General features: G+C 54.7%; 11 protein-coding genes across 11 annotated transcripts; 5 read left to right on the top strand and 6 right to left on the bottom strand.

The window, feature by feature from the left end:
- Positions 1–4,617: 4,617 nt before the first annotated feature.
- INS49_004734 (uncharacterized protein) lies at positions 4,618–5,348 on the bottom strand (the record flags this gene model as incomplete). Its single annotated transcript, XM_043165522.1, has 2 exons — positions 4,618–5,190; positions 5,256–5,348. The coding sequence occupies 2 exons, from the start codon at positions 5,346–5,348 to the stop codon at positions 4,618–4,620; spliced, it is 666 nt and encodes a 221-aa protein (XP_043018237.1).
- Positions 5,349–5,903: 555 nt separating this feature from the next.
- On the bottom strand, positions 5,904–7,048 carry INS49_004733 (uncharacterized protein; the record flags this gene model as incomplete). The annotated part of the gene is made up of 3 exons (XM_043165521.1): positions 5,904–6,658; positions 6,729–6,777; positions 6,854–7,048. 3 exons carry the CDS (start codon positions 7,046–7,048, stop codon positions 5,904–5,906), a joined length of 999 nt encoding a protein of 332 aa, XP_043018236.1.
- Positions 7,049–7,221: 173 nt separating this feature from the next.
- Positions 7,222–7,657, bottom strand: INS49_004732 (uncharacterized protein; the record flags this gene model as incomplete). The annotated part of the gene is made up of 2 exons (XM_043165520.1): positions 7,222–7,319; positions 7,393–7,657. 2 exons carry the CDS (start codon positions 7,655–7,657, stop codon positions 7,222–7,224), a joined length of 363 nt encoding a protein of 120 aa, XP_043018235.1.
- A 1,906-nt stretch (positions 7,658–9,563) lies between these two features.
- Positions 9,564–11,078, top strand: INS49_004731 (uncharacterized protein; the record flags this gene model as incomplete). The annotated part of the gene is made up of 1 exon (XM_043165519.1): positions 9,564–11,078. The coding sequence occupies one exon, from the start codon at positions 9,564–9,566 to the stop codon at positions 11,076–11,078; it is 1,515 nt and encodes a 504-aa protein (XP_043018234.1).
- An 896-nt stretch (positions 11,079–11,974) lies between these two features.
- Positions 11,975–12,773, top strand: INS49_004730 (uncharacterized protein; the record flags this gene model as incomplete). The annotated part of the gene is made up of 2 exons (XM_043165518.1): positions 11,975–12,037; positions 12,093–12,773. The coding sequence occupies 2 exons, from the start codon at positions 11,975–11,977 to the stop codon at positions 12,771–12,773; spliced, it is 744 nt and encodes a 247-aa protein (XP_043018233.1).
- A 1,200-nt stretch (positions 12,774–13,973) lies between these two features.
- On the top strand, positions 13,974–17,775 carry INS49_004729 (uncharacterized protein; the record flags this gene model as incomplete). The annotated part of the gene is made up of 3 exons (XM_043165517.1): positions 13,974–14,001; positions 14,123–16,572; positions 16,642–17,775. 3 exons carry the CDS (start codon positions 13,974–13,976, stop codon positions 17,773–17,775), a joined length of 3,612 nt encoding a protein of 1,203 aa, XP_043018232.1.
- Positions 17,776–19,136: 1,361 nt separating this feature from the next.
- On the bottom strand, positions 19,137–19,854 carry INS49_004728 (uncharacterized protein; the record flags this gene model as incomplete). The annotated part of the gene is made up of 2 exons (XM_043165516.1): positions 19,137–19,391; positions 19,492–19,854. The coding sequence occupies 2 exons, from the start codon at positions 19,852–19,854 to the stop codon at positions 19,137–19,139; spliced, it is 618 nt and encodes a 205-aa protein (XP_043018231.1).
- Positions 19,855–20,285: 431 nt separating this feature from the next.
- INS49_004727 (uncharacterized protein) lies at positions 20,286–20,924 on the top strand (the record flags this gene model as incomplete). The annotated part of the gene is made up of 2 exons (XM_043165515.1): positions 20,286–20,354; positions 20,424–20,924. 2 exons carry the CDS (start codon positions 20,286–20,288, stop codon positions 20,922–20,924), a joined length of 570 nt encoding a protein of 189 aa, XP_043018230.1.
- Positions 20,925–21,399: 475 nt separating this feature from the next.
- INS49_004726 (uncharacterized protein) lies at positions 21,400–21,816 on the bottom strand (the record flags this gene model as incomplete). Its single annotated transcript, XM_043165514.1, has 2 exons — positions 21,400–21,503; positions 21,582–21,816. 2 exons carry the CDS (start codon positions 21,814–21,816, stop codon positions 21,400–21,402), a joined length of 339 nt encoding a protein of 112 aa, XP_043018229.1.
- A 537-nt stretch (positions 21,817–22,353) lies between these two features.
- On the top strand, positions 22,354–26,153 carry INS49_004725 (uncharacterized protein; the record flags this gene model as incomplete). The annotated part of the gene is made up of 7 exons (XM_043165513.1): positions 22,354–22,407; positions 22,462–22,640; positions 22,738–23,237; positions 23,302–24,227; positions 24,292–24,790; positions 24,880–25,642; positions 25,721–26,153. The coding sequence occupies 7 exons, from the start codon at positions 22,354–22,356 to the stop codon at positions 26,151–26,153; spliced, it is 3,354 nt and encodes a 1,117-aa protein (XP_043018228.1).
- Positions 26,154–26,440: 287 nt separating this feature from the next.
- Positions 26,441–27,106, bottom strand: INS49_004724 (uncharacterized protein; the record flags this gene model as incomplete). Its single annotated transcript, XM_043165512.1, has 3 exons — positions 26,441–26,681; positions 26,777–26,968; positions 27,048–27,106. The coding sequence occupies 3 exons, from the start codon at positions 27,104–27,106 to the stop codon at positions 26,441–26,443; spliced, it is 492 nt and encodes a 163-aa protein (XP_043018227.1).

Below are 27,106 nucleotides of genomic sequence, written 5' to 3'. Positions count from 1 at the left end.
CAATGTCGCACAGGGAACGGCCAGGTCCCCCATCGGACAATGTCTGACAGGGACGGGCCAGGTCTATCCCTGCACACCGTTCGACCCTCTCAGCCGCCTGTTTTTGCTCGCTCTTCTGCGTTCACGGTCTCGGCCGCCGTCGCCTAAGTGTGTCCTCGTCCTGCCACATTGGCTACCGCCAACCTCAACATCCAGAAACTCACTTCCGATGCAGCTTGAGATCAAGGAGCCGACTCCTTGGTTTCAACACGTGAGACACTAGAACGCAAGTCATATTGCATGCCATCTCAGTGTTCAAAAGGACAGCAATTCCAATTTGTATTTTTTTTCTTTTGCCAGTATACGCACGCAGAATTCTAGCCCAAGTGTCCCGAATCTCGAAGCCACGGAGTCGCCAAAACAATCGCCCTCCGTTTTCTACAACATTGGTACATTTCGATTTCTCTAGTACTTCCACATGAGTGTCATCCGATTCCGCTATCCATACGAGACTTCCTCCAGGCAGGCTTTAGTCGAGAGATTCAAGCCTATTTCAGGAATCTGTTTCGGGAACACTGGAAGCAACAGGCTGTGATAACATGTGCCGCCTCCTCTGCGCCTTGAAGGTAGGTGCTGCGTGTAAGAGTTGTGATCCCTGGGCAGGGGTACAATTGGTGGGTGATTATTCAGATATCCATCGAGGATCGACGTAAATTGTGTCTCGAAGTCGATGCGTGTTTCTGGGGTCTGAGATTACTGGGTGGGGGGTTGGGCTTCGGTTTCTGTATAACGAGAACCCCGTGTCCGTTCCCCTTGAAATTCATGTTGCCAGGATTGGAAGACCGCATTGCGTGACGAATAATGTTTCTTGTGATTTTGCTGTATCTTGTTAGCGTAGATATAAAAAGAAAAGCGTCTCAGACAGGCGTAGATTCTTTTCAGGTGCGTGTGATAGATATCAAAGACAGCGACGTTGTCTTACCGGAGTAGTCGAGAATATAAGAAGCAAGGGATGAGTGAGTGTCAGAGACGAAGAAGCGTGCTGCAAATGGCAGGATATAAAGCTACATATATAGTGGTAAAAAGAACGGTGTAGGCGGCAAAGACGGTTGTGCACGACGTGCAAGCGAACGGGAACCTTGGGGACCACCGCACAAGCCCACAACAGCCCTTCACTACACCGCTGGACGGCCATCAACCAGCCAGGGCACTGGAGCCGGCCCAGAACAAGGCTCAGGGGTTGGAAAAGCCGAATCTTCGTATGGACTACGTTTCTCGAAATGACCCAAATCATCTGCACCACTGGACACGAGCAGGGATGATATCACGCCGGTATTAGTGAGTGATCTTGAAAAGGCCCAGTTGAAGTTTCAAGAACACCTTTTCGGACATGACGCCAAAGGTATCAACGGGCGGCCCTACAGACGCACGCCGACTGTGCGTTGGCGTGTAACCCCGGAACTAGCGAGAGAGCAAAGTTGCCTCTCGATTACGATATCAATGTGTGCCTGGCTGATGACCATTACGCATTTGAAGCCATGTCTCCTTGTAAAAGGTGTGCCTACTTTGGTGCTCAGTGGGATCAGACCTTAGGCCCCATTTGGGAGAAGTACCAACATAATAACGGCCTCCAGTAGACGTTCTGAACATTGCAAATTTGTGAGCAGTTTCTGTGGCAGATGCTTGAGAACGAGATCAACTAGGCGATAATACGTTAATTTGGGGGGTTCTACGGAAGCAGTGAGAAGTGGAAGCCATCTACACTTTGCTGAGCATCGAAGTCTGTGCTGCATATCTCCTTGTTCGATCTTCATTGAGCTGCAGCGTTAATTGGACGGCACTGCGGGATGCACAGTTCAGATCGTTTGTTTCTTGCACATGGCTTGTACGACATTTCAGGTGGCTGTTCCGATGCTGTGCCCCCTCGCCTATGTGGATAGCAGATTCATAGGTTCCCAGGCTTTGCCAACGTGCCCAACGTCTGCGAGCTTCCGGATTGAGCTGCGGAGTCCCGGAAAACTGGGGCTCTGTGCCTCGAGGAGAGCCGCCAGCCCGCGAGACCCAGCACCTGACAGGCGGGATGCCGAGGCCGAGGAAAACCCACAGGTTCGCCGCCCTGCAGTCTCAGTAGCCTTCTCCATTTCAGGCATACATGCCGATTTATTTCCCTGGCTTGTCGTACGGGAACAATAGTGACATGTATTCCGGGTATGGTCTATGTGCGTCACTAGCTCAGGGGCGTCTGCGGAGCCCATTTGCTTGGAGAACGCCCGTAGTGGCATTAGTTAGAATCTGCTGCTATTGTACACCATCGGAAACGTTGAAAAAAAAAAAAAAAAAAAAAAAAAAACACACAGCCCGCATTTCGGCAGGCCCTCACTCTAATTCGACAGGTCATAGTTTTTCTCTCAAAGCTCGTGCCTAACCTGAAGCCATTCCAAGCAAAGCGTTTCCCTCACCTTGATTCAAAGTCTACATGTTGGTCCTCTGGGAACTCGAGCCTACCGGTTTATCACTTCCACTAGTCCCTTCGCCCCAGCCGGCCCTTCTTTGATTCAATTGTCAACCTTAGAGTAAACTCATTTTTGGAGCCTCTGTGAAGATGCAAACTAGCTGTTTCTGAGATGGAGGAGCCGCAGTACTTAGGTATTCTAGATAGGGTGCTGCATCTCGTCGTGGAGCAGGGTGCAAAGATTCTACTCCCCGCATATGCCAAATCTATACTCGTGTGGTGTCACAACAACGCCCCAGTACATTTACCTCGTCAGCCTCAAGCTTGAGCACTACTTAAGTACTAGTCCATTTCTGGACTATTCGTGAAGAACGACATGCAGTCAGCAGTCAGTCCGCCCAAAGCTGCTATATCACCAGAGCCTGCCTCACAAGGCATACACGTGGGCATTTTGACAGCCTGTATAAGAGAGACAGCCAGGACGCACGGTGGAGATGTCGCTTCGGCCTGCTCTCCTTCATCTTACGCATTTTTGTCGGTGTTAAACATGTATAATGATGCCCACTGGGCTTTCAGTGCTTGATATGGCCGAAAGGGGCGATTTGCATGGGGGCCTTGGAGTAGAAACCCCAAGACAAGTTGATGGAAGAGAAGCCCATCACACCTCTGAACCGACGGTTCAGCCGCAAGGCTCCGTCGTTCAGGGGCAGGATGAAGGGCTCGGTGAGTGATCTCTCTTACAGAACGGTGTGAGAAGCTGACCTCCTCTTACTCAGAGCAGGCCTCCGGTCCTGAGGGCCTTGCGCGAGTAAAGGATTATGACCGTCGCTTTGCCTTCTATCCAAGTTTCTCAGTCGAAAGATCCCTTGCGCTTGAATTTCGGGCGCAGAGGATTTCAAGGCTGAGCATGGAAATAAAAACCCTCAGGGAGTTGAGGCTTGGGAATGCTAGCGAGTCGTCGAATCTGGTCCCACCAGACGTGGTAGCAGAGAGACTAGAGGAAATGATGTCGCAACTTACAGAAAGCCTAGCGCAATACGGTGAGCATTATGTTCTATTTTAAACTCGATTTCAGAGGTCGTAATTAATACCAAAGCGACAGATGCTGCCTGGGAACACGCTAGGATAGTTGACACTGCTGAGACTCCAGAGGGATCAACTCTTGATGAATTGCGCCTGTGGCTTGATCAGCGGTCGACTGGCCAGGCTTCAATGTACAGGAACAAAGAATGGCACGAGTTCCGGATGTTAGCATCGCCCAAAGGCCCTATTGAGAAACTCGTCAAAGCCTTGATGCCACTCTCAAGACTGGGTCGTATCTTCCTCGTTAGTATTTCTTTCATAACACCCACCTTTCATTCTGATTGAACTTCCTCATAACATACACAGCGCCCATTCCGATCACAAAGCGTCCAATTCGACCACCTCCAATTTCTGCGCTATGAAAATGCAGACCTATCTTGGGTTGTCGGTGTTTTACTCCTCGTCGGAATATGTATCTTCCTGGTGCTTCCGTTGGCTCTTCTTTCCTACTTCGATACCAATCGTAACTTCAGAATGGCTATGGTACTGGTTATGTGCTTTTTGATCAGTGTGTTTTCTCGGGTCATCGAGGCAGATGAGGCGCGCCAGGTCGTGTTTGTATGTGTATACAGCGCTGTCATGAGTGGATTCCTCTCTCAGATGCCGTGATAATGACTTTCTATTGTTCTTGTCGCGTACTATGTAACAGATTCTATGTTTACGATTACTTGTGTGTATATTCAATGTTTTCTTGGCAAAACGACTCCAGCTGTCACTGGTTGGTCGCCTCTCAAAGTTGTCTGCTATCGGACTCGATCGCTAGAAAAGGAAGTCTGACGTCTAGACTCTTATGACCAGGAAAGCAAATAAGTGGTAGTATTGCACCTGCACATATAGAATGATTCGTGTTCATGTAGGTGACAGACAGTCAATGAGCTGAGATATCAGTATTTGAGACTGAAATAAATCGGAGAAGGAGCAGTTTTCAACGAGTCTCGCTCGCTACATTATTGCCATCCTTCATACCATCCTTCATATCTGTCTTACAGCAGTACCAACACTGGGCCACGTATCTAAGACTTGCAAATATCTTATTTCCACAATCAAATGCATGAATCAGCTTACTCTTCACGTGTTTGACGTGTAAATAGACCTGGGAACAACTATCTCATGTCTGATCGCTCGGTATCTCTGGTGGACTGCTCGCTCTTTGCGTCGCCGTCCTCATATCCGGGGATCAGCTCCGTCTGTATTGCTCTCAGTGCTTCGACCGCCGATGGCGACCCACCAGGGCAAGCGCTGGAACTATCATCCACTGCAGTGTGTGCTCCCTCGCCATTCTCAGAGCCGTTGACACCTTCGCTGCTAGTGCTGGGTGATCTCGGAGGGCCATTGTAGTCGCCGATGTCGAAGTCCTCGTCCAGAACGGGTGGATCGACTGACATGTTTCGATCGTCCGAGGAAGGCGACCTGGGGCTGTAGGACGGGTCGAATGGGTCGCTGACGGCCGTGCTCGGTGCTGGGGTGGAGGATATTTCAGGCTCATCGTAATCTGATGAGGAAATCACAATAACCTCTTCTATTGATTCATGAATTTCGTCTTCCTGAATGTCTTCGACAGCACTTCCATTTGTTTGCTGGCTGCGATTGTCGGGGATATTCTTTCTGTCCTCTCTTGAAGTGTCCCCAGGCAAAAGTTCATTTGCCACAGCAGTTGAGTGATCATCTATCTCAGACTAGTAATTGCATCATTCTGGTCAGCGTAACCTAATGTCATGTTCAAGTACATTCAACTACGTACCGCTCCCTGAAAGTCGCTGTCAAATTGATTCCGGCCCCGACCATCTGGATCATTTTCATCATGGCTGCCCTGTTCGCTGTCCAGATTGGACATCACCGTCGATCTTTGACTCCCACGATGAGCCGCACGGGCTGCTTCAAGCCGCTGACAGAACTTGCGCGCAACTTCATGACCATCATCAATGCCTTTTATCGATCGATAATGCGTTGTGGGCCGATTCTTATACCGTCCATGGCGCAAGCTCCCCGCATCCAGCCAGGTGAAATACCATCTGTCAGGCGGCAGCATAAATTCCTCGTCCCATGGAGGTATCTCCAGGGTGGGTCTGAGCATCAGACAAGGAAAGCTTCGCTCCTTCACTCGTGAACCACCGTTTTGGAATTCCTCGGCCCAGTCAGAGGCACGTGGCTGGGGACCGTCGAGGAATCCTCGTCGATAGCAAGGTGGCATGCTCTTGGCGAGGCCACTCTGATGCAGGCTCCCAGAGAGACCGATAGTTTACCTACATTGAAATCGTGTGAGCACGTTGAAAGTATAAGCAAGGAAGAGATACTGGTTGAGAAATCATATTGTTAAGAGGACATATGTTCCCACAGGAATTGGCATCAGACTTTAGATTCTGGGTCGGACATATGAAGAGAGGCATAATTACCAATTTCTCAGAGGAAGACGAACTACTAGCCACCATTGAGGCTCCATGCGTCCCGGCTTGTGCTGAGCTCCCTGGTACACGTCACCCGGAACGGGATTGACGATGCCCTCGAAGGGCTTGAACAACCCGGCCGGTCGAGAGCCATTGTGACGTCTTTTCGTCTCGATTGAACCATGGTTGTGGGTGTGGCTGGTCCTGGGTCTGCCCTTCTTGTGCGATTTCGTGTTCCCTTGCTTCGGTTTGTACCCGCCCTGGAGGGCCTCCTTGTAAGCCTCGTTGTTACTCTCTGCGCGCTTGGAAGTACAACCAAGAACGAGCACTCCCAGCTCCGATATACAGTTCTCGTGGGTGCGCGGGAGATGGCCGTGAGCCTCGGAGTCGATGTGACACCCTGCAGAACTAAATGGGTACTCCCCGAAGTTCATGTCATGCTTATTACACCACAGGATATACCACTTGCTGCTGTGTTGTGGGAATTCAACGATGAAATGCTTGTTCTGTGAATCTTTGCTCCGAACGCTTTTGAAGACCTCGTCGAATGTGATTGTGCTTGGGGCTGTGAGGCTGCTGGACCGTTGAACGTTTCGCTCGGTCTGCGGTCTTGATGGCAGTGACAAAACCCTTTGTGAAAGTGCTTGAGGGAACATGTTGGACGAACTCCGGTCCACGGCGATGTCACCCGGTCCTTGAGTAGAGTCGGGGGATTCGGGACGGCTCAAGCTTGAGGCTATCACTGTATTCCGTCCAGGCGCTTTAGACTGGTCACTATCAGCAACGGAATGCCGGAAGGCTGGCTGGCAGCTTTCTGCGCACATACGCACCAGATCTGTCGAATGGATCAGCCTTACCAGTCTTTGCGATGGCCGCCTTCTGGCATCATAAGCAAATGCAGGCGACAGGTCAGGACGGGTTCGGCCGGTGGATTCGGTATTTGATGGCCTCAAACTTGTCGAGCGAGGAACCTCGATTCTGCCGCGAAGATCAATTGTGCCGGTGTTGTCGCATGGGGGCTGATGAACTGGCTGTTGAGGAGATTTCGATCGAGGCCAAATGCAGAGCTGTCCATCTTCCTTGCATTTGCCGCATATTGGTTTCGCTCCATCACACCTCCAAATTCGACCTTTGCATGTAACGCATCCATCTTTTGCAAACCCCTCAAAGCGTCGTTTTTTGCCAGGTGGTGCCGATGTGTCTGAGCCGCGGGAGACTTGCGAAGGGGGCATACTCTCCCTCGAGCGCAAAGGTGGAAGGCAGAACATGGTGGTTCGTCGATCTGCTGAACGTTCTGCTGGGCGTTTTTCAAGAGACGCAGCATCAGTCGATGATGATGGATTTGTCGACGGGTTTTTGACTGGCAGAGGATCGGTTGGCACTTCCAGAGGCGCGGAAGGTGGCGGAGTTCCCGGTAATGCCTGAGTTGGTCAGCGACTGGTCCCTCACATGCTCCCCTTGATATCTGCGAAGCTATGCATACCGAAGGCATACAGCTTTTTTCTAGAGATTTCAAGCGCGTGGCAAATTCGCTCTCAATATCCTGGTAGTCATCTTCGTGCTTGCGCTTTCTCGCAGTACGTTTGTCCTCCAGCTCCTGGGTCTTTCTTTCAGAAGTGACCTGGAGAAGTCCAAGGTCTTTCTTAGTCGCTTCGCGGATCGCTGTACTCTTACTGAAAGTCTCTTGTATGAGCCGCTGGATTTCTGCGTCGGTTTTGTCTTTGAGTAGTCGTATCTTTGCCTCGGCTTCTTCCTTCATGGCTTCACTGTTTTGAAGAAGTTCATTCCGAAGATTCGAAATCTCCGCGTCGATTTCTGTTTGTGCTGCGTCAAGTTCATTTTTTTGCAGCAACTTTGCGTGCGATTCTCTGGGATCGAAAATCCTGAAATTCATTGAACCGTTGGAGCCACCGTTGCTCGAGAGCATCAGTGTCCACCGAACGGTCCATATTCGAGGACAGAAGAGGCACCTCGACCGCAGAAAGTATTGGATTGACGATAAAGAGTGCCCAGAAGTGATACGAGGCAAATATGGAGCGTTCTGGGTGATCTCCAGTGCATAGGAGGCGCAAATTTCTCGCTCACGCATGGTCAGACAGTTATTGAACAACCACATGAGATAGATCGATGAGGCGCCCGTTCTGTCATCCCATTTAATTTGTACGGTGGGATGCGTTTGCCTAACAGCACGGGTATACCTGCGGGAAGGTACCCAGGGTCATGATCGTATTTCAGATTTGAGCGTCAGTATGCGTTGGCGATGCAATTGACCGTGAGTTCTTTGTCAAGAACCCCTGCTGCATTGCAATGCTGGTTACACACCGCCATAACTGGGAAGCCAAATGCATGCATTGTTTCTTAGACAATAAGGTGTCCCTATTTCTCACCACACGCAGGTACCCTCACCGCCACATTGGGCTCTGTAGCCACCATGGTTGTGGTTTTTGTGGCGCTACGACTGAACTCAATCTCATCAAAAACAAGAAGTACTACAAGAATATAAATCACATCTCAAATCTCAGTACCAGATGCAGGCACATATTCCCTATACCTGTTTTGAGGTTCTTTTCCAGGCCACATGGGTCGAAGATTGACCCAACATCAGGCAAGACCATCTGGACAAATCACTGGCGACCAGTTCATTGGGCGAATTTTTCTGTTTGTTTTCATATATCAGGTACAACTTTCATATCCCCCAGGATATGGACAAACTTGCTGATGCCAGATGCGCCAGTCTAGCCCATGCGATATCCCGAAACTAGTCTCACACCTAGCCAGACAATATTTTCGGTTCACACACGTCTACTCCGCCAAATCGCATCAGAGTGGATTGGTCATTTACCGTGCTGTTTGCAATCGACCATGGAGTGAATTTGGGCGAACTTTGCGTGGATGAAGTTTGGAATCACACGACCGTTCTGTCGTCGGCGTCCTGCCAACGCGAGAGTATGTCGCCGTTGAGGAGTCCCCACTGTCTTGCTATGCTCGTCATGGTAAATAATGTCGACAGAATCACGCCCTGGAGCTGGTTTCTTGTGAGATGGCGTGATGGACGTTTGTTACGCATGCTGTGGTTTGGCCGAGCCTTTCCGACACTCCCAAACTCAAACACACTGGCACGTAATTGCTGGCACGAACCTTGCAATCCCAACTTGAAGACCCTGGAGTGCCATGAATTAGCGAGCTTTTGTCCGTCCACACGATTTTCGAATATCGACAATTCGGTTCATTTCAGGAAGACGGGACTTTGGACGTGTTCCGAAGTATCGACTGGGTGAGCTCTAAATGCACCATGGCGGATAGAGACATGGTTGTACTGTAGGCTTAAATGCCTCTGCTATTACGTTTGGAAGGACTCAAACGCCGGGGCGATTAGGGCTTGTCTGGTAATTAGTTATGGGCTTTCAAATAGCCTTGTGGCGAATGCGTAGCATCTATTATGCCATAATAATTGCGGCTCCAGCACTAGAGCGTCCGAAACAGGCGTTCCTGTGAAGACCTGAGAGTGGGTACCGATTGCGTGATCGCGCCTTGAGACGGCCGATGAAAAATCTCACCTTGAAATGTCTAGTTATCGCGTAATAAGTGACGACCCCGGCGGAGTTCTTCGGGGCCTTATATAAAAGTCAACTCGCTCGCAGGCACGCGGCTGCAGCAAGGCGGCGATGGTACACCCGGATTCACGAGCCTTGAAAGGGTGCACAGCAGCAACAAACTACGGAACACTGCCCATTCGTGCCTCCGTCACTACCGCCGAGATGGGTGCCGTGCGAAGCATCCACGACAGCGAACATGGGTCCGCCGCGCCGCCGCCAAGCAAAGTAGCCTCAACTTTCCGATCCGTGCCATTCCAGATCCTCGTGGCATGCGGCGTCTCCTTTACGGCTCCGGGTATGTGGGATGCTCTCAACAACCTGGGAGCTGGCGGAGCGGCAGAGCCATACGCGGTATCTGCCGCCAATGCGCTCGTCTATGGCCTCTTCTTCCTGGTCTGCATCGCCGCCGGAGCAATCAACAACCGGATCGGCCTGAAGTGGGGCTTGGCCCTGGGTAGTATTGGATATCCAATCTACGGCGCCGGTCTTTACGTGAACAGTACCTCGGCCGTCACCTGGTTCATGTTATTCGGCAGTGCCCTCTGTGGTATCTCTGCCGGGTTCTTCTGGGCGGCCGAGGCGGCCATCATCATCGGTTATCCCAGCCCGAAGGACAGAGCGTTCTACCTTGCTATATGGCAAACGGCAAAGGCTGCTGGTCCTATTGTGGGAGGAGCCATCAACCTGGGCTTGAACGCGGATAAGTCCAGTTCTGGCTCTGTCAGTCCATCGACCTACATCGCTTTTATCGTTATCATGTGCTTGGGTCTGCCCATCGCCATACTCCTGAGTCCCGCGGAGAAGGTCTGGAGAAAAGACGGCACTCGTGTGGTGACCCAGCGGGAGCCGACGTTCGCAGCCGAGTTCAAGGCCGTATGGGACCTGCTGAGATCTCGCCGAATCCTCCTTCTCCTGCCTGCCTTCTTCATCAGCTACTTTTACAACGGCCTCCTCAGCACGTGGCTCACGACATACTTCACCGTCCGAGCGCGCGCGTTCTCGTCCTTCTTCACCAACTTCGCCGGCATCTTCAGCTCCTTCATCATCGCCTCGCTGCTCGACCGCCAGAGCATCCACATCAAGACCCGCGCCAAGATCGCCTTCTCCGCCATCGTCGTCGTCCTCTCGGGCACGTGGATCTGGGCCATCATCCTGCAGAAGCAGTACTACGACGCGGACCCGACCCCCGTCCACGACTGGTTCACGGGCGGCTTCGGCGCCTCGTACGCGCTCGTCTTCTTCTGGCAGTTCGCGGGCCAGGCCTTCCAGCAGTTCCTGTACTGGCTCGTGGGCCAGTACACGACCGACCTGTCGTCGGTGTCGCGGCACACGGGCATCCTCCGCGGGTTCGAGGCCCTCGGGCAGACTGTCGCGTGGGCGATGCAGAGCGAGGCGAAAGTTAACCATTTTGTCAGCATTGGCATCAATTTTGGCGTGCTCCTGCTCAGCGTCGCGCCGACGTGGATGGTGCTGTCCAAGCTGGAGAAGAGCCACGAGATCACGCGCACGGCGGCGGACCTGAGCGCGGAGTCTTTCGGCGAGGATGCCGCGGACGGGCCGGTCAAGCAGGGGGATGGGAAATAGAACGCAGACAGCGAGCGTATATAGATGCAGACAATAAGCATATAATAATAGACAATCGGCTAGGACCGAGTCATCACGTATCCCACAGGCCCCTTCATCTTCCTATCGTGTTCAAATCCATGCAAGCTCTTCGCTGGGATCTCAAAACGAAGCCTTGTCGCGGCTCTAAGTGCACCTGCAATCCAGGGCAGACTGGCCGGCGGAGTCCCAGCAACCACCGCGACGGACAAGCGAAGACGGCGGGTTCTTGACCGTGAAGAAGGCCTCTGCGCGTAGGGTCGTTTTCGAATCTCGAGACGCGACAAACACGTCCAGTAGCGAGAAGTCGATCTTTGTTCAGACAGGCCTTGGGGGCCGTGCCTGTTGGTTCCAGAACCGGGTGCAAGCGCTGGCTGGCGTGTCCTCAACTGAGCCGGATGTGTCGGCCGTATACCATCGAACGGAGGCTCGGAAGGAACCAACGCAGGGACGCCACAGAATGTTTCCACTTTTCTTTTTGAAATTCGCCCACCAAGTGCCGATCTGGAGCGGCGTCCCCACTGACTACGGCAGTCGGGGCATGTGGAATCGCCGAGCCAGTGGGCCTGAGCATAAGTCTTACTACAATGATGCATTTGGAATTGGCCATGGTGGATGAAATACCACGTTAAAACTGCTGATAACCGCAGAGTGAAGTCATCGGCGCGCCAAACGGTACAACTCCAACGCCCGCCCGACGGGGTGAACACCGGAAGAAGTGGAGAAACTGCCGACATGTGCAGCCGAGCTGTAGATACATTAAACTTCAAGCTCCCGCATCACTAGAGTCTCATTGCAGTATCAAACACCTCAAAAATCATTGCATTCAAGGGAAGTCTAACAAGAAAGTGCTCTCTAAAGGCTCAAAAGCTACCACAATGTCTCTGGAACTACACCATCTGCACCTTTCTCAGTCAGAGAGAGTCGTGTGGCTCTTGGAGGTGCGTCCCATTCACGGAACCTTTCCGTTACGATGCACCGGCTGACCGTGACCAGGAGCTGAAAGTGCCGTACACACTGCACGTCTACGAGAGAGACCCCACGACCGCCCTTGCGCCACAATACCTGAAGGATGTCAACCCCTTTGGCACAGCTCCCTACCTCAAGGACACCACCGTCTCGCCTCCAGTGAGCCTGTCCGAGTCCGGCGCAATCGTGGACTACATCCTCACTGTCCACGGCGGCAACACCGCCCCCGGCAGCGGCGTGCCGCGGCTCATCCGGACGCCCGACGACAAGGACTACGGCGAGTACCTGCAGTGGCTGCACTTCGCCAACGGATCGCTGCAGCCGTCTGTCTCGAGGCTCATGACTTTCCTGCTCTCCGGCATGACGGACGAGACCCCCATCGTCCAGGTCTTCAACAAGAGGAACCAGACGGCGCTGAAGCTCCTGGACGACCGGCTCGCGGGCAACAAGTTCCTCGCCGGGGAGCACCTGAGTGCAGCCGACATAATGTCCGTCTTCTCGCTGACCACGATGCGGGGTTTCGCCCCCGTGGTGGATCTGGGAGCGTACCAGAACATCCTGAGGTATCTAAAGGACGTGGCTGAGAGGCCAGCGTACCTGGAAGCGCTGAAGAAGGGAGACCATGGCATGGCGCCGATGAACACACCCAAGGTGAAGGGGTTCACTCAGTTTGAGGCGTTCAAGCCGGCCCTTGAGAAGTACAACTGAGCTTGAACTGGAATGCTGAGACCGGACAGCATGCTGGCACTCCCTGAGAGGCCTATTGAGGGGACCTCCAACGTGAAGAGAGACTAGCTCTGGAAGACATGTATGCGACTGGGACGGGAAGCCTGTTGTGGACGAGGCATCGCCACTCTTTTGCAGGAAATAGTCTACCCTCACCTCTATCCCGTGTACGCGGAGGGTGATAACTTGACGGGAGCAATCTCTACTTGTGTAAATTCATCCGTTGCGCCTCCTTATGCAGCAAATCAGAGGAGGGTAAACCATCACGGCTGCAATGAAATACAATAACAAAAAATACACAAAGAAAAAGAAGTGTCCGCGTGTTGTCAAGGACCGTACCACGCAGGCGGGTACCCCTGAGGGATGAGTCTGTCAAGCAGGTTGAATAGCACAGTAGGCTCGTTATGCCCAAGAGAAAGCGAGCGTAAGGAGAAGGAAGGAGTTGCGGTGGGGAGCAACATGAAGACCCAATCTCTCAAGCGAGCGACGTTCAGGGGCCGAATAACGGAATTCGACACTGAGTATAGTGAGAACGGGTCAAAAGCATAGTAAAAGACGTCCGATGCAATTGCTGAATAGGGCTGTCCCCAGAAAGAGAGAATTACGCTGTCAGGGTGGTGGAAAAAGCAGCAGCAATGCAAGCCAAACTTTGGGGTAGCGCTCGGGATCTACCGTACAGGTTTCGCCAGGCCGCTGGGGATCCACGCACTTGGGTGCAGCACTTGCTTGGGCCGGCCGTTTCAATGTGCCAGACGTGGACGTCGGATGGATTGGACAGGGGGGCCAAGCAACCCATCAATTAGAGCAGGTCATCTCCCAGCCTCTAGCCTCATCAACCAACTCTCCACTTCGTCACTTCGTGCCCGTTCCCCTGCGCGCCCGACTGTTGTCGACATCAACCTCCCTTCCTGTCTGTTTGTCAGTCATTCTCCCGTGTGTTTCCAATTTCCTCGCTTCTGCCAGCTGTCTGTCTGGCCGAGAACCGACGCCTGCCCCCTCCCCCGTCCATTGCATCCGAGCGAGGACACGCGCAAACAATCATTACGCCGCCAACAGCCCCGTATTTCGAGCCGCGACCATACGGCGCCATCGGTTGCCCGACCATCTTCAGGACGAAAGACCACCACACAGCCAGAGCACACTGCAACGAGGAGCTCGACTGCTAGCCCACCGCATTCCACGATGGCCGAAAGCAGCAGCGCCGATGCTGGTGAGACCCGACCGACTCCTGGGCGCCTCCCACGGTTTATAGGGAGCTGCGATACGAGGACGCCAGCGTGGTTGGTTAGCTGGATGGAAAGACTGAGGCTAACACAACCTTCTTCCCATAGGTGCCCCGAACCTGAACCTAGGCCCCGACGAGAAGCGAGTCTACGGCCAGCTCTTCCGACAAGCAGACACCGAGAGTGTCGGGGTGGTCACTGGAGAGATCGCCGTCAAGTTCTTCGAGAAGACCAGGCTGGACTCGAGGATACTCGGTGAGATCTGGCAGCTCGCCGACCAGGAGAACCGTGGCTTCCTCACCCCGGCCGGCTTCGGCATTGCCCTGCGCCTGATCGGACACGCCCAGGCTGGCCGTGAACCGTCGCTACAAGTCGCCCTACAACCCGGCCCCATCCCACGATTCGATGGCTTCACGCCCGCCCCTCCTCCGCTCGCTCCCGCTCCCACCGGCTCTCCTCAACCCATCTCGGCCCAGGGCACCGGGAACGCCCCCATCCGAATCCCTCCCCTGACTCCAGATAAGGTCGCGCAATATGCTGGTCTCTTCGAGCGCCAACAACTCCAACCTGGCAGCCTGCTGGGTGGAGAGCAGGCGAGGCAGATATTCGAGAGGTCGAACCTGCCAAATGAGACACTGGGCCGCATCTGGCAGCTCGCCGACACAGAGCAGAGGGGCGCGCTCGTGCAGACCGAGTTCGTCATCGCCATGCACCTGCTGACCAGCATGAAGTCTGGTGCGCTCAGAGCCCTTCCCAACATTCTCCCGGCCCCTCTGTACGAGGCTGCTACACGGCGTGGCTCTGCTGCTGGAAGGCCACAGAGCCCAAGTGGCCCAACCGCGCCCATTTCTGCTATACCCCGCCAGCTTAGCGGACAGGCTGGGCATCAGATTCCCATGCGGACAGCCTCTCCAATAGCCGGTGCCCATGGAAGATCTCCTCTAGCACCTCAATCCACTGGCGATGCGTGGCTCATCACACAGGCTGACAAGCAACGCTTCGATGTTATCTACGACAGCCTTGACAAGACCAAGAAAGGCTTCATTACGGGCGAAGAAGCGGTTCCGTTCCTGAGTCAGTCCAATCTTCCAGAGGCTGCCCTTGCAAATATCTGGGATCTTGCAGACATCAGGTCCGAGGGCCGTCTCAACCGGGACGAGTTCGCCGTGGCCATGTACTTGATCCGGCAACAGCGCATGAAACAGGGAGATCTGCCACAAGTCCTGCCACAAAACTTGATACCGCCCAGTATGAGAGCTCAAGCGCGCCCGTCTACTGCTACGAATGCTTTCGATGCACCACCACCTCAGCAACAGGCCCCCGTCCAACCGCCTCAGCCACCCAAGCCAGTCTCTGCTCTTGACGATCTCTTCGGGCTGGAGTCTGCGCCTGGTCCGGCAGCAGCAGCCCAGGGCCCTGCGCCAACCGGCGGTTCCGCAGCAAATGACCCATTCGCAGGTAGCGCCAGCCCCCTCGCTCCAGCATCGCCAGCCCGAGCCTCGCCGACAACCACAGGAAATTTCAAGCCTTTTGTGCCCTCTTCTTCTTTTGGCCGTTCTTTGAACCCTCAAGCCACGGGAGGATCGGCATCAGGATCTCAGCCTGCGCCTCCACAGCCTGCAATAGCAGAAGATCTCCTGGGTGACTCGGAACCTCAAACTCAGGCCAAAGGCAATGATATGAATGAGACGATGGAGCTTGCGAACCTATCCAACCAAATAGGGACGCTTTCGAAATCGATGCAGGATGTGGCAGGGCAGCGTAATGCCACGCAGAACGAGCTCACGCAAACCTCACAGCAGAAGAAGAACTTTGAGCAGCGTCTTGCTCAGCTTCGCACTCTGTATGAGAACCAGGCGAAGGAGGTACGCGAGCTACAGGACAAGCTCAACGCCTCCCGCAACGAGACGAAGAAGCTCCAGGCAGAGAGTCTTGCTCTTGACGGCACGCTTCATGATCTACAGACTCAGTACCAGACTGTTGCGACGGCCCTGCAGGCTGATCAACAGGAGAACGCCAACTTGAAAGAGAAGATACGAGCTGTTAACGCAGAGGTTGCTTCTATCAAGCCCCAGATCGAGAAGCTCAAATCTGAAGCTCGCCAGCAAAAAGGCCTGGTGGCCATCAACAGGAAGCAGCTGACGACTAACGAGGGTGAACGCGACAAGCTCAAGACAGAGGCTGAAGATCTGACCAAAGAGAACTCCGAGCTGGCAAGACAACTTAGCCAAAGTCCCCCGCCGAATCCTCCGCCCCAAGTCGCCAGTCCTGCCCTTAGTAATGCCAGTGGTAGCAACCCTTTCTTCCGGAGGACAGGTAGCACGGACATGATGGGCGCCTTCGCCAGCCCCGGCGCACCCAAGACCTACAATGACAAGTCTTTCGACGACGTCTTTGGCCCTGCTATCCCAGCTTTCAAGCCTCAGACCACAGGGGCCTCGGCCGCTAGCACCGGGTCGTTCGCCACGCCCACATCAAACAGCCCCAATGTGAGCAGGAACCCGACCTTTGCGAATGAAGCGTCCGCACCAGCCCCTGCCCCGCCTGAGCCGCGACAAGTAAGCTCAAGCATTCTGTTACCGTTTGGATCCCCGGCCTAGACCAACCCACGGACTAACAATTGATAGGTATCGACTCCCGCTGCAGACCCAGTCACTTCTGCACCACTTGAGGCAACAGCCACGGGGGGCTCGACTGCCGAAACCAAGGACCCGGAAGTCAAGCCGGCCGATCCCGGCTCCTTCTTCGATGGGACAAAGTCTGATACTCCCGCCGGCTCTGGTGGTGACCCCTTCTCGGCCATGGACCAAGCCAAGGCCAAGGATGACTTCGAGAGCGCTTTCGCCAGCTTCAAGAACTCAAACGCGCCGAAGTCTGCACCAGAGGATGCGTCTACGACAGAGCAGCCGAAGGCTCGGTCGGCTTTTGACTCGGAATTCCCTCCCATCTCTGAGCTTGAAAAAGACGACTCCTCCGATTCTGAAGATGATCAGGGTGGCTTTGATGACGACTTTGCCCCAGCAAGTCCTTCTGCCAACCCAGCGGACAAGGCGGCATCGCCAACCCTGGCCAAGGCAGTCGCCCCGGATGCGCCAGCTGCCGGACCTGACGAGACTGCCCAGAGCAAAGCGGACGATGTTTTCGGTAGTGCCCCACCGCCTGGCAGCTTCGAGCCCGAGCCGACGCCAAGCACCGAGGCTCCGGCTGCTGCCGGCAGCGATGGTACGACGACAGGAATGTCGAAGCAAAGCTCTACCTTTGATGATCTCGACGACGACTTCGCCGACCTTGAGGATGCGAAGGAGGGGTCAACAGCCGACGATGACTTCCAGACCATCAGCAGATCTGGTCTCGACGACTTCAACGCCACTTTTGACAGTCCGCCTCCAGCGGCCAAGAGTGAGGCGGCCGCAGCTCCACCGGGCAGCAGCCACGGCCCTGCAGCCCCGTTCAGCAACGAGAGCACCTTTGACTTTGCGAGCATTGACAACACCGCCTCCCAAACCTCTGCCGCGGCTCCGGCCGAGGGCGCCCCCAAGGGCCCCACACAGCCGGATAACCACGACTGGGACGCCATCTTCGCCTCGCTCGATGACGCACCACCAACACAGTCGGGAACCCCACCACCTCCGGGAAGCGCAGGCAGTGGAGCGGCTCCGCCTGCTGTCGCCGCGGCGGCAGCAGAGCCCAGCAAGGAAGCTGGCAGCATGGACTCCTCACTGGGCCCGGGCCCAGGCCCACCGGCCCGGGCAGGGCTCTAACGGAGGACGGGGAGCACGACGACCCTATTCTCAAGAACCTGACGAGCATGGGCTACAGCCGGGGCGACGCGCTGAATGCGCTGGAGAAGTACGACTATAATCTGGAGAGGGTAAGTTGAGACAGCGTTTGAATGTTACATTGTTGTGAGCTTTTGGTTCTCGTGGTCTATATCTATCTGGACCTTTGCATATAGGGAGTCGACTAACGTGTGGTTCTTATAGGCCGCTAATTACTTAGCCTCCCAGTCATGATCATGACGAATTGCGAGACCATTCAGACTAGACCGTGCTTTTCAGTATTCTGAGAGAACACCTACACTCTGGATCTTACCGGTGGCCTGAGAGGCTCAAATTCGTGGTGACAAAGGGGAATTCCTAGGAATAGGGCAGTGAGAGTTGAATACTCGGGCCCACAGCGGATGTAGCACAAGCCTCAACAGTGAAGAAGGCTTGACACATTTCTTGTACATCGAACATTTTCTTTTTTTGTGCATGCCGCATCCAGGGAGAAGGTAGCCTGCCTGGCCTGGCCTGGGTTCATTCACGCTTTAGGCCCGCCCAACATCTCGAGGACTGGTGGTCTGGGGCGGCGGGGAAGGAGCGTTCTTTATCTTACATTTATCGCATGTGGTGGAGGATGATGTTCAGTAGGATTCGCTTGACGGGCGACCATATACAATTAATGTGTACTATGATACAACGGGGCCTAGAGATACTTGTTCACCGGCAAAGTTCGCAATGCTTCACTGCCAATGCAAGTTTGGTGCCGCAACAGCAAGAGCCGGGGTGGTACTAGTAACACAATCTCCGGTTTGTCGCATCGTGCAACAGTAATGGGTGTCGTGCTTGGAGTGAAGATTTTCTCTGTCTCTCCTGTGCGTGCTTTCTGACCCTCTCTGTCGCTTTGGGAAAGTACAGGTAAGTCACTGCAGCGGTAGCCACCCCGGCTCTGCCTAACGCTTGAGACGCAACCCGCACTTCCAGCTGCTGTCACCGCAGCGGGTTTGTCTCGATAACTGCCACGCGATAACGTCAAAGAAGTAAATACAAACACAGTGCCCTTGTTATCGCTGTTGCGTCGGCCGGCCCCATCGAAGACGATAGGGCGGCAAAGTATGATTCAGATGCAAAGCAAGCAAGAAATGACCAGGTCCTCCTGGGGAAAAAACAAACAAGGCATGTGTCTCTGTCGCTTTAGCATGAGTTCCTCCCCCAACACACCTCCATCTCCCGCGATCTGTGTGCCGGGTCGCGCCTTCTCAAGAAAACCACGATCGCCCCGGCGCAGAGATCCGCCGGGAAGTGGCTCACCTCAGGGTCCTTACAACGGTGCCGTCGCTGTACGTTCGCTGGTGCTGGTCCTACCGGCCGAGGGACAGGGAGAGGTCGATGTTGAGCTCCTTGAGGAAGAGCTCGCCGAGGGTGGAGCCGTCGCGTATGTAGACCCAGTCGCCGACGGCGGTGTCCTCCTTCTGGCTCTGGCCCTCGCCCGAGACGACGTAGTCGTAGCGCTTGGGGCCGGATATGGGGCTCGACAGCCAGATCTGCTTGTTGGGGGGCTGCTTGTTGATCACGTAGGTGCCGATGTCCGGGAAGATGAAGGTGAGGACGCCGGCCTGGTGAGGGTTGGGTTAGAAGAGTTGGCCAATGTTGCAAAAGGTTTGAAATGTGTGACAAGGGTATAAGAGTGTTATGGCAGGGGGGGGGGGCACGAACAGAGTATTCAACCTCGATGGACTCGTTCTTGTCGGCGAGGGTCTCCAGCTCCGACAAGATGACCTCGAGGTACGTGTCGGACACCTCATGGTACTCTGCGTCGGTGAGATTGGCGGGAATGGCCTTGACATCATCGTCTTGGACATTGGGAGGGGGAGGGTCGTCGGAGTCGGGAAGGATGCCTCTGGTCCGGGAGGGCGTCGTTGAGAGGAACCTTGACGTTGTCGTGAATGGGACGGAGAGAGCTCGAATGGTGGGGGCGGCAACAGCACGCCGAGGCGCAAACAGAACTGCGCGGGTGGTGGAGGTGCGTACGTTGCGACCGACGATGCCGGCGGCTCTTGAGAGGGATTGTCTGGTCATTTTGGGCGGAGTGAGTGAAACAATTGGGTTGGAAAGAATGGCACACGATACTGGTGATTCTGCTGAAAGGCGTAAGTGAACAAGAGGCAATGCACGTCGACAAGACGTTTGGGGGCCGGAGGAGGGGAGCTTGTGACAAGTTGGTGACGGCGAACTGGATTGAGCTTCTCTGGGCTGGTCGATGGCAGGCGCCCCACCCCACCTTCTCACAGCAGCTTTCCCCAGCTTTTCAGGGGTCATGTCCATAGTCCGTGCGTCTTGCCGTTAAGGTGTGACCGTTTAGCCTTCCGTCCGTCACGTCACGTAATCGCGGGAGCATATCGGCCAATGTGACGGCTTCTGTCTCACAGCATACCGTCCCGAAGCACTCAACCCCTTTTGAATGCTATTCTACTTCCTGTATGTGCCTTTAGCTCGCAGATACCTCCAGTATGATCAACGCCTTTCTGGTCTTTAATGGCCAGGGCCAGCCACGGCTGACCAAGTTCTACACGCAGCTCGTAAGCCCAGCCGATCCCGCCCAGCCTCAAGTATAATCCTCGTCGCAAGCACCACTGACGCCTCTACAGGACACGAGTATACAGCAGCGCCTCATATCCGAAATCTTCACCCTCGTCTCCAACCGGCCAGCCGGCTCCTGCAACTTCCTCCCGCTCCCTCCCCTCCTCGCCGCTTCCGGAACCTCCCACTCGTCCGGCGACCAGCAGCACAACGACGTCCCTTCGCTCGTGACGTACCGGCACTACGCGACGCTCTTCTTCATCGTCATCTCCACGTCCACCGAGTCGCCGCTCGCCCTCATCGACCTGATCCAGGTGTACGTCGAGGCGCTGGACAAGCTGTTCGAGAACGTGTGCGAGCTGGACCTTATCTTCAACTTTGAGAGCCTGCACGCCGCCCTGTCCGAGATGATCGTCGGTGGCGTGGTGATAGAGACGAACCTCGACAGGATCGTCGCGGGGGTCAAGGCCCAGGGTACGGTGGCGAAACGGCCAGTCAACGAGTCTAGGAGCACGGGGCTGGGCGCTGGCCTCGGTATGGGCGGGAACTTTGTCTGGGCTGGGAGATGAGGCGAGCTCGAGCACGCACAACTCATAAATGGCTTACGACAGCTGTGGGCCGTGGTCAAAGCTACTATTGAGGTTCTGTCGGGCGACATGCTGAGGCAGTCTAAATGCATATGGGCAAGGACAGATCCGAGCGGTGGGCTGCTCGAGGACAACAGATGGCTTAGAAACGATGGTCGCCCACTTCTTATCTAGAACGGCAGGACTTAGGGGCAGTGCGATACTGGCCCTGGAGCAGGAGGAGAGATCTTCCATTGCTATGATGCCCGGCCCGACTCTGGAACTGATTGCTATGCCCTGGGTATCCCCAACCAAACGCCGAGAAATGCAGCAAAACAGATAGCGAGATCGTCGAGGACGACCTCAGTGGACCCTCGGTGAGCCTCCGGGGTTACTGTTTTGTTTAGGACCCCCAGACTTAGGCTCATACTCAAATCCAAGAGAGTTCCAAAAGCTTTTTCGAATCTGTGTCTCCACGTCAGTCGTAGTCTTTTGCGAATGGTTGCCGCGAGACACATACTCCATCAAACGGTTGATGCTCCTGCGTCCAGTCCATGAACAGGGCCGCGTATACAATTACAGCTGGAATCTTGTCAGTTTGTGCCCTTCCGCACTTTCAATTTCCACTGGTAGTAGATCTCAGCTCAACATACTAGTAACAGTGAAGAGTTGGGACCAGCTTGATGAACTTGGCCCATCTTGGCCGTTCGGCTCTGATGGCCAACCGCCGCTTGAACTTCTTCTCGAATTTGAGCTGCTCCTGCGGCGACAGTCTCTTGAAGTCAGGCGGCCAGACCTTCTTGGGCGGGTAGAGCTCCCTAATCTTCCGGATGTACTCTGCGCTGGACGGGGACTTCGTGCCCTGTGCAGCCCTCCTGACGAGAGTTGAAAACATGTTCGATGAGATCCCGAGATGTTTCGTGTCTCAGTATCGTAAGTGAACCAGATGATACGCCTCGGATGAGTGGCGTGCAGCAAGGTGAGGTGAGGTGAGGCTATTCTGCATTAGCAGTGGCAGTCCCACAGCAGTGAAGCCAGCCAAAAACCCTTCCACAGCTTGCCGCAGCCACTAACCTGCACCGCAAGCCCCTGCAAGCTTGGCTCGCTCGGAAGGTGCCTCGACATCCCTGTCGTGCATCCGTCGGCCTGGCTCATGAGCCTATGGGCCACCAACCCCGCGATCGGTTCCTGGTGTGAAATTTTGGCCCCTCCATCCAGAGCCAGTAGAGGGAGCATCTGAGTACCTGCCACCGTGACTCAACTTTGGACCTCGAGCACATCCTCAGCCTCGCAATTCAGACCACCAAAGACCGCCACAGACCTAGGGCGGTGAGTCAATTTTGGAAGTAGAGAACGTATACATGTTTTTCTGACCATCTCCTCCTTCCAGAAATCCTGTTACGAGTGCTGTAAACAGCAGCAACCACCCATCATGGCGGCTCCAAACGTCATCGTCCCCGTCTCCAAGACGAAGGAGCTCAAGGGTGTAGGTCTCCATGTCGCTGATATACTGATCTCTGTACTCACCTACCCTGTATAGACCGAGAAGCGAGACGCCCTGGTCGCCTGGGAGAAGCAGATCCAAGCGAAATGGGAGGCCGACCGCGTCTTCCAGCCCGACGCCCCAACGACCGACGAGATTCCCCTGCACTCGATCAGCCCCCAGGAGCTTCGAGAGAAATATCCAAAGTTCTTCGGTACAATTGCATATCCTTACATGTGCGCCATCCCGTCCCGATTCCACGTACTTCGATTATTGGAGGAGTATAATGCCAGCAGGCTATAAGAATGTGCTGCTGACAAGGGCGCTGGACAGGAACGGCGTTCTGCATGTCGGCCACGCATTCTCGGACAGCAAGATCGAGTTCATGGCCGGGTGGGAGAGGATGCAAGGCAAGAGGGTCCTGTGGCCTCAGGGCTACCACTGCACCGGTCTACCTATTCGAGCATCCGCGGACAAGATCGCAAACGAGGTCAAGCTCTTTGGCCAGGAGTTCGAGAACTACAACGAGGACACCGAGATCCCAATAGAAAAGCCGGATGGCAAAGAGAACACCGTGCAGGCCAAGAATGAGGACGTCACGAAATTCAAGGCCACCAAGGGCAAGGCGAACGCCAAGACGGTCAAGGCCAAGTACCAATTCCAGATCATGGAGTCAGTCGGTATTCCCAGGAATGAGATCCACAGATTTTCCGACGCGAACTACTGGCTGGAGTTCTTCCCTCCCCTGTGCAAGCGCGATCTTTCGGCCCTGGGCTGCAGGATTGACTGGAGGAGACAATTCGTCACCACTGACGCGAACCCATACTACGATGGTAAGTGTTTGCTGGTGCTGGCTTGCGGAATTTCATCGTTGAAGGCTAACATCCTGTTCCCCAGCATTCGTCAGGTGGCAAATGATCCGTCTCAAGGAACTGGGCAAGATCAAGTTCGGAAAGCGATACACGATTTACTCTGTCAAGGATGGCCAACCTTGTATGGACCACGACCGGAGTGAAGGAGAGGGCGTTGGACCTCAGGAGTACACCGCTCTGAAGCTGAAGGTCCTAGAATGGGCACCCAAAGCGGCTGAGGCCATCAAGGGAAAGCTCCCCGAGGGCTCCAATGTCTTCTTCGTCCCTGCGACTCTGCGACCAGAAACAATGTACGGCCAGACATCATGTTATGTCGGACCCAAGCTCGTCTATGGCATTTACCAGGCTTCCGACAACGATTACTATGTCATGACAGACCGCGCCGCTCGCAACATGTCTTTCCAGGGCAAGCTGAAGGAGGACGGTGTCACTCCGATATCAAAGGCCGAGCTGAAGGGTTCTGACTGCATCGGGACCTTGGTGCACGCCCCTCTGTCGCTGCACAAGGACGGCGTCCGCATTCTGCCTATGGACACCGTCCTTGAGACGAAGGGAACCGGTGTGGTCACCAGCGTTCCGTCGGACTCGCCTGATGACTACGCAACCGTCCGGGAGCTCGCGAAGAAGGCCGATTTCTACGGTATCCAGAAGGAGTGGGCCGAGCTGGAAATCTTCCCCATCATTTCCACGCCCAGCTATGGAGATATCTGTGCCAAGACCCTAGTTGAGAAGCTGAAGATTGCGTCGCCCAAAGACACGAAGCCCTTGGCCGATGCGAAGGAACTTGCCTACAAGGAGGGCTTCTACCAGGGAACTCTCCTGGTCGGCAAATACAAGGGCGAGAAGGTCGAGACTGCGAAGCCCAAGGTTCGAAACGACCTGATCGAGGCTGGCGAGGCCTTCGCCTATGCTGAGCCCGAGGGCGTTGTTGTCAGCAGGTCTGGTGACAAGGTGAGTCATTCTCCTATGCGTATTATGCAATCGCTCACAATAGCTAACATCCGCCTTTCTCCAGTGTATTGTGGCACTGATGGACCAGTGGTACATCAACTACGGCGAGGAGCAGTGGAGGGACCAGGCCATTGACTGGGTCCAAAACAACCTCAACACCTACTCTGCTGAGACCAGGAATGCCTTCGTCGGCGTCCTGAACTGGCTGAACCAATGGGCATGCGCGAGAACCTATGGCCTGGGCTCGAAGCTGCCCTTCGACCCGACTTTCCTGGTCGAGTCTCTGAGTGACTCTACGATCTACATGAGCTACTACACCATCGTGCCATGGCTGCACACTGACCTCTTCGGCCGGTCGCAAGGCAAGGGCAAGATAGCCCCCGAGCAGATGATTGACGAGGTCTGGGACTACATCTTCTGCAGGAGAGAGCTGAGCGACGAGGTTCTGGAGAAGTCTAAGATCCCCAAGGCGACCCTGGAGAGCATGCGCCGTGACTTCGAGTACTGGTATCCTCTGGATGTTCGTGTCAGTGGAAAGGATCTGATTCCCAACCACCTTACTTGTGAGTGAACCCACGCATCCCAACATCCATGTTATGGAAGGCTTGTCGAAGCTACTTTGATGGACATCTGCTAATTATTGGTCTTCAAGTCTTCCTCTACAACCACATTGCTCTGTTCCCTCCAGAGTACTGGCCCCGTGGAGTGCGTGCGAACGGACACTTGATGCTGAACGGCGCCAAGATGTCCAAGTCGACCGGAAATTTCATGACTCTGGATGACACTGTCAAGAAGTACGGAGCTGACGCCGCCCGTATTGCTCTGGCAGATGCTGGCGATGCCAACACCGATGCCAACTTCGAGGAAGACGTCGCGGACAACGGAGTCCTGCGACTCTTCAACAACAGGGAGTGGATCGAGGAAGTCTCCAAAGACCCAGAGCTGAGGACTGGGGCTTTGAACTCCTACCAAGACGTTCTGTTCGACAACGAGCTGAACGCCCTGGTGGCCGAGGCAAAGAAGGAGTACACTGCAACGAACTACAAGCTGGCCCTGAAGGCTGCATGGTTTGACTTCACTTCCGCAAGAGACTTCTACCGTGAGGCATGTATCGGTGCGGGCATCAAGATGCATAGGGAGCTGATCTTCCGGTACTTTGAGCTGCAAGCCCTGGTTCTGGCCGTCATTGCGCCACATTTCTGCGAGTGGATCTGGCTGGAGATCCTGAAGAAGCCCCAGTCCATTCAGCTGGCCCAGTTCCCTGAGGTGCCTGTCGTCAACCCGGCTCTGTCGGCTGCTCGTGATTATGTCCGCCACACGTCCAGCAACATCAACAGCGCCGAGTCAGCCCAGCTGAAGAAGAAGGCCAAGGGCAAGGAGACTGTCTACGACCCAAAGAAGCCCAAGCAGTTGACGTAAGTTGGATTGAAATGACTCATCTGGGACACGAGTCTCGGGCCTTGACGAGAGCCTTTAACTGACCAATCTCATAGCATCTTCACGACCGACAAATTCCCTGCCTGGCAAGAAAAGTACGTCGACCTGCTGCGTGAGAACTGGGATGCCAACAACAAGTCCATCACCAACGAGAAGGAGCTCAACGGCAAGATCGGCAAGATGGGCGAGATGAAGAAGGCGATGCCCTTCGTCATGCAGCTCAAGAAGCGCCTGCAGTCGGGCGAAGAGCCCTCGGTGGTGCTGGAGCGTAAGCTCGCCTTTGACGAGCAGAAGACGCTGCTGGACATGGTGCCGGGCCTGAAGAGGTCGACGGGCTTCCAGAGGATTATCGTGATCAAGATCCAGGAGGGTACAAAGAAGGGCAACGACCTGACGGACGGCGGCAAGGAGGTCGACATCACCAGCCCCATCGGTGACAATGCTGTGCCTGGGGTGCCGAGCTTTTTGCTTGAGAACTTTGAGGCATAGAGTGGAGTAGATACTAGACAGGAGTGAGTAGCAAGAGGTGATAAATATCAAAAGATTTGTTCTCGGTTAAGTAGCACTGCCTGCTGATAGACAGTAGACCCGAGATACTTGACGTGAGGTACGCAAGAAGTGCTTGGATGAGTGCTGGATAACGGCCCATTCTAGACAGGGGCTGGTACACCATCACGCTGTTCATTCCTGAAGACTATACAAGGGTATTTGGAAAGGAACAAATATACAAGAACACATCAATACGCTGCCCCCCATGCTGTCGACTGCCGAGCACATCACACCCGCGAAGCCAGCTTCCGCCACCACAGGTTCGCAGTGCCGGTCGGCCGCGGCGAGGTGATCCTGAGCAGCGTGTCCCCATTGGGATCCTCGAATACGGTGTAGTTCCTGGCCTGGCTGGTACCGACCCAGGCCGGGATGGTGGCGACGTCCAGAGGCCCGTGGATCACCTGGCCCGAGGTTTCGTTGACGGGGATGGTGTCGCTGACGGAGAGGGGGCCTGCGTAGCAGAGCAGGCTGGATGGGAGGCATGAGAGGTTAGCCAAGTATTTTTTTGGGTGCCAGGAAGAAGTGGAGAGGAAGAGAGGAAGAGGATATAGTGCAACACGTACTGCTTGCCGACAGCTGCCCACGCCGCGTCCGTCTGGTTCGGCTGGGCCGGGAACGTCAGGTCCAGGGGCCGCCACTCAGGCTCCGTGGCTGTTATCGTGGCCGACATGTAGCCCTCAGGCGTGTAAGTCAGGTGTCCTACAGGCGCGGCGCCGTATGCCTCGTCCAGCAGGGCAGTGCCGTTTGAGGTGATTCTGTTGTTGGCGGCATGTGTTAGACTCCTAAACAGGTCTGGGCTTGACGCGCTTGGGGTTGTTTGTTACTTGGACTTACACTGTGACATTCAAGAGAGAGTAAGTGCCCGCAAGGGCTGAAATGATGTCTGCCCGCAT

The sequence above is a fragment of the Diaporthe citri genome (genome assembly GCF_014595645.1).
Source record: "Diaporthe citri strain NFHF-8-4 chromosome Unknown scaffold_12, whole genome shotgun sequence".
NCBI lineage: Eukaryota > Fungi > Ascomycota > Sordariomycetes > Diaporthales > Diaporthaceae > Diaporthe > Diaporthe citri.
The sequence above is the reverse complement of the archived record's forward strand: the minus strand, read 5'-3'. Positions and strand labels throughout refer to the sequence as shown.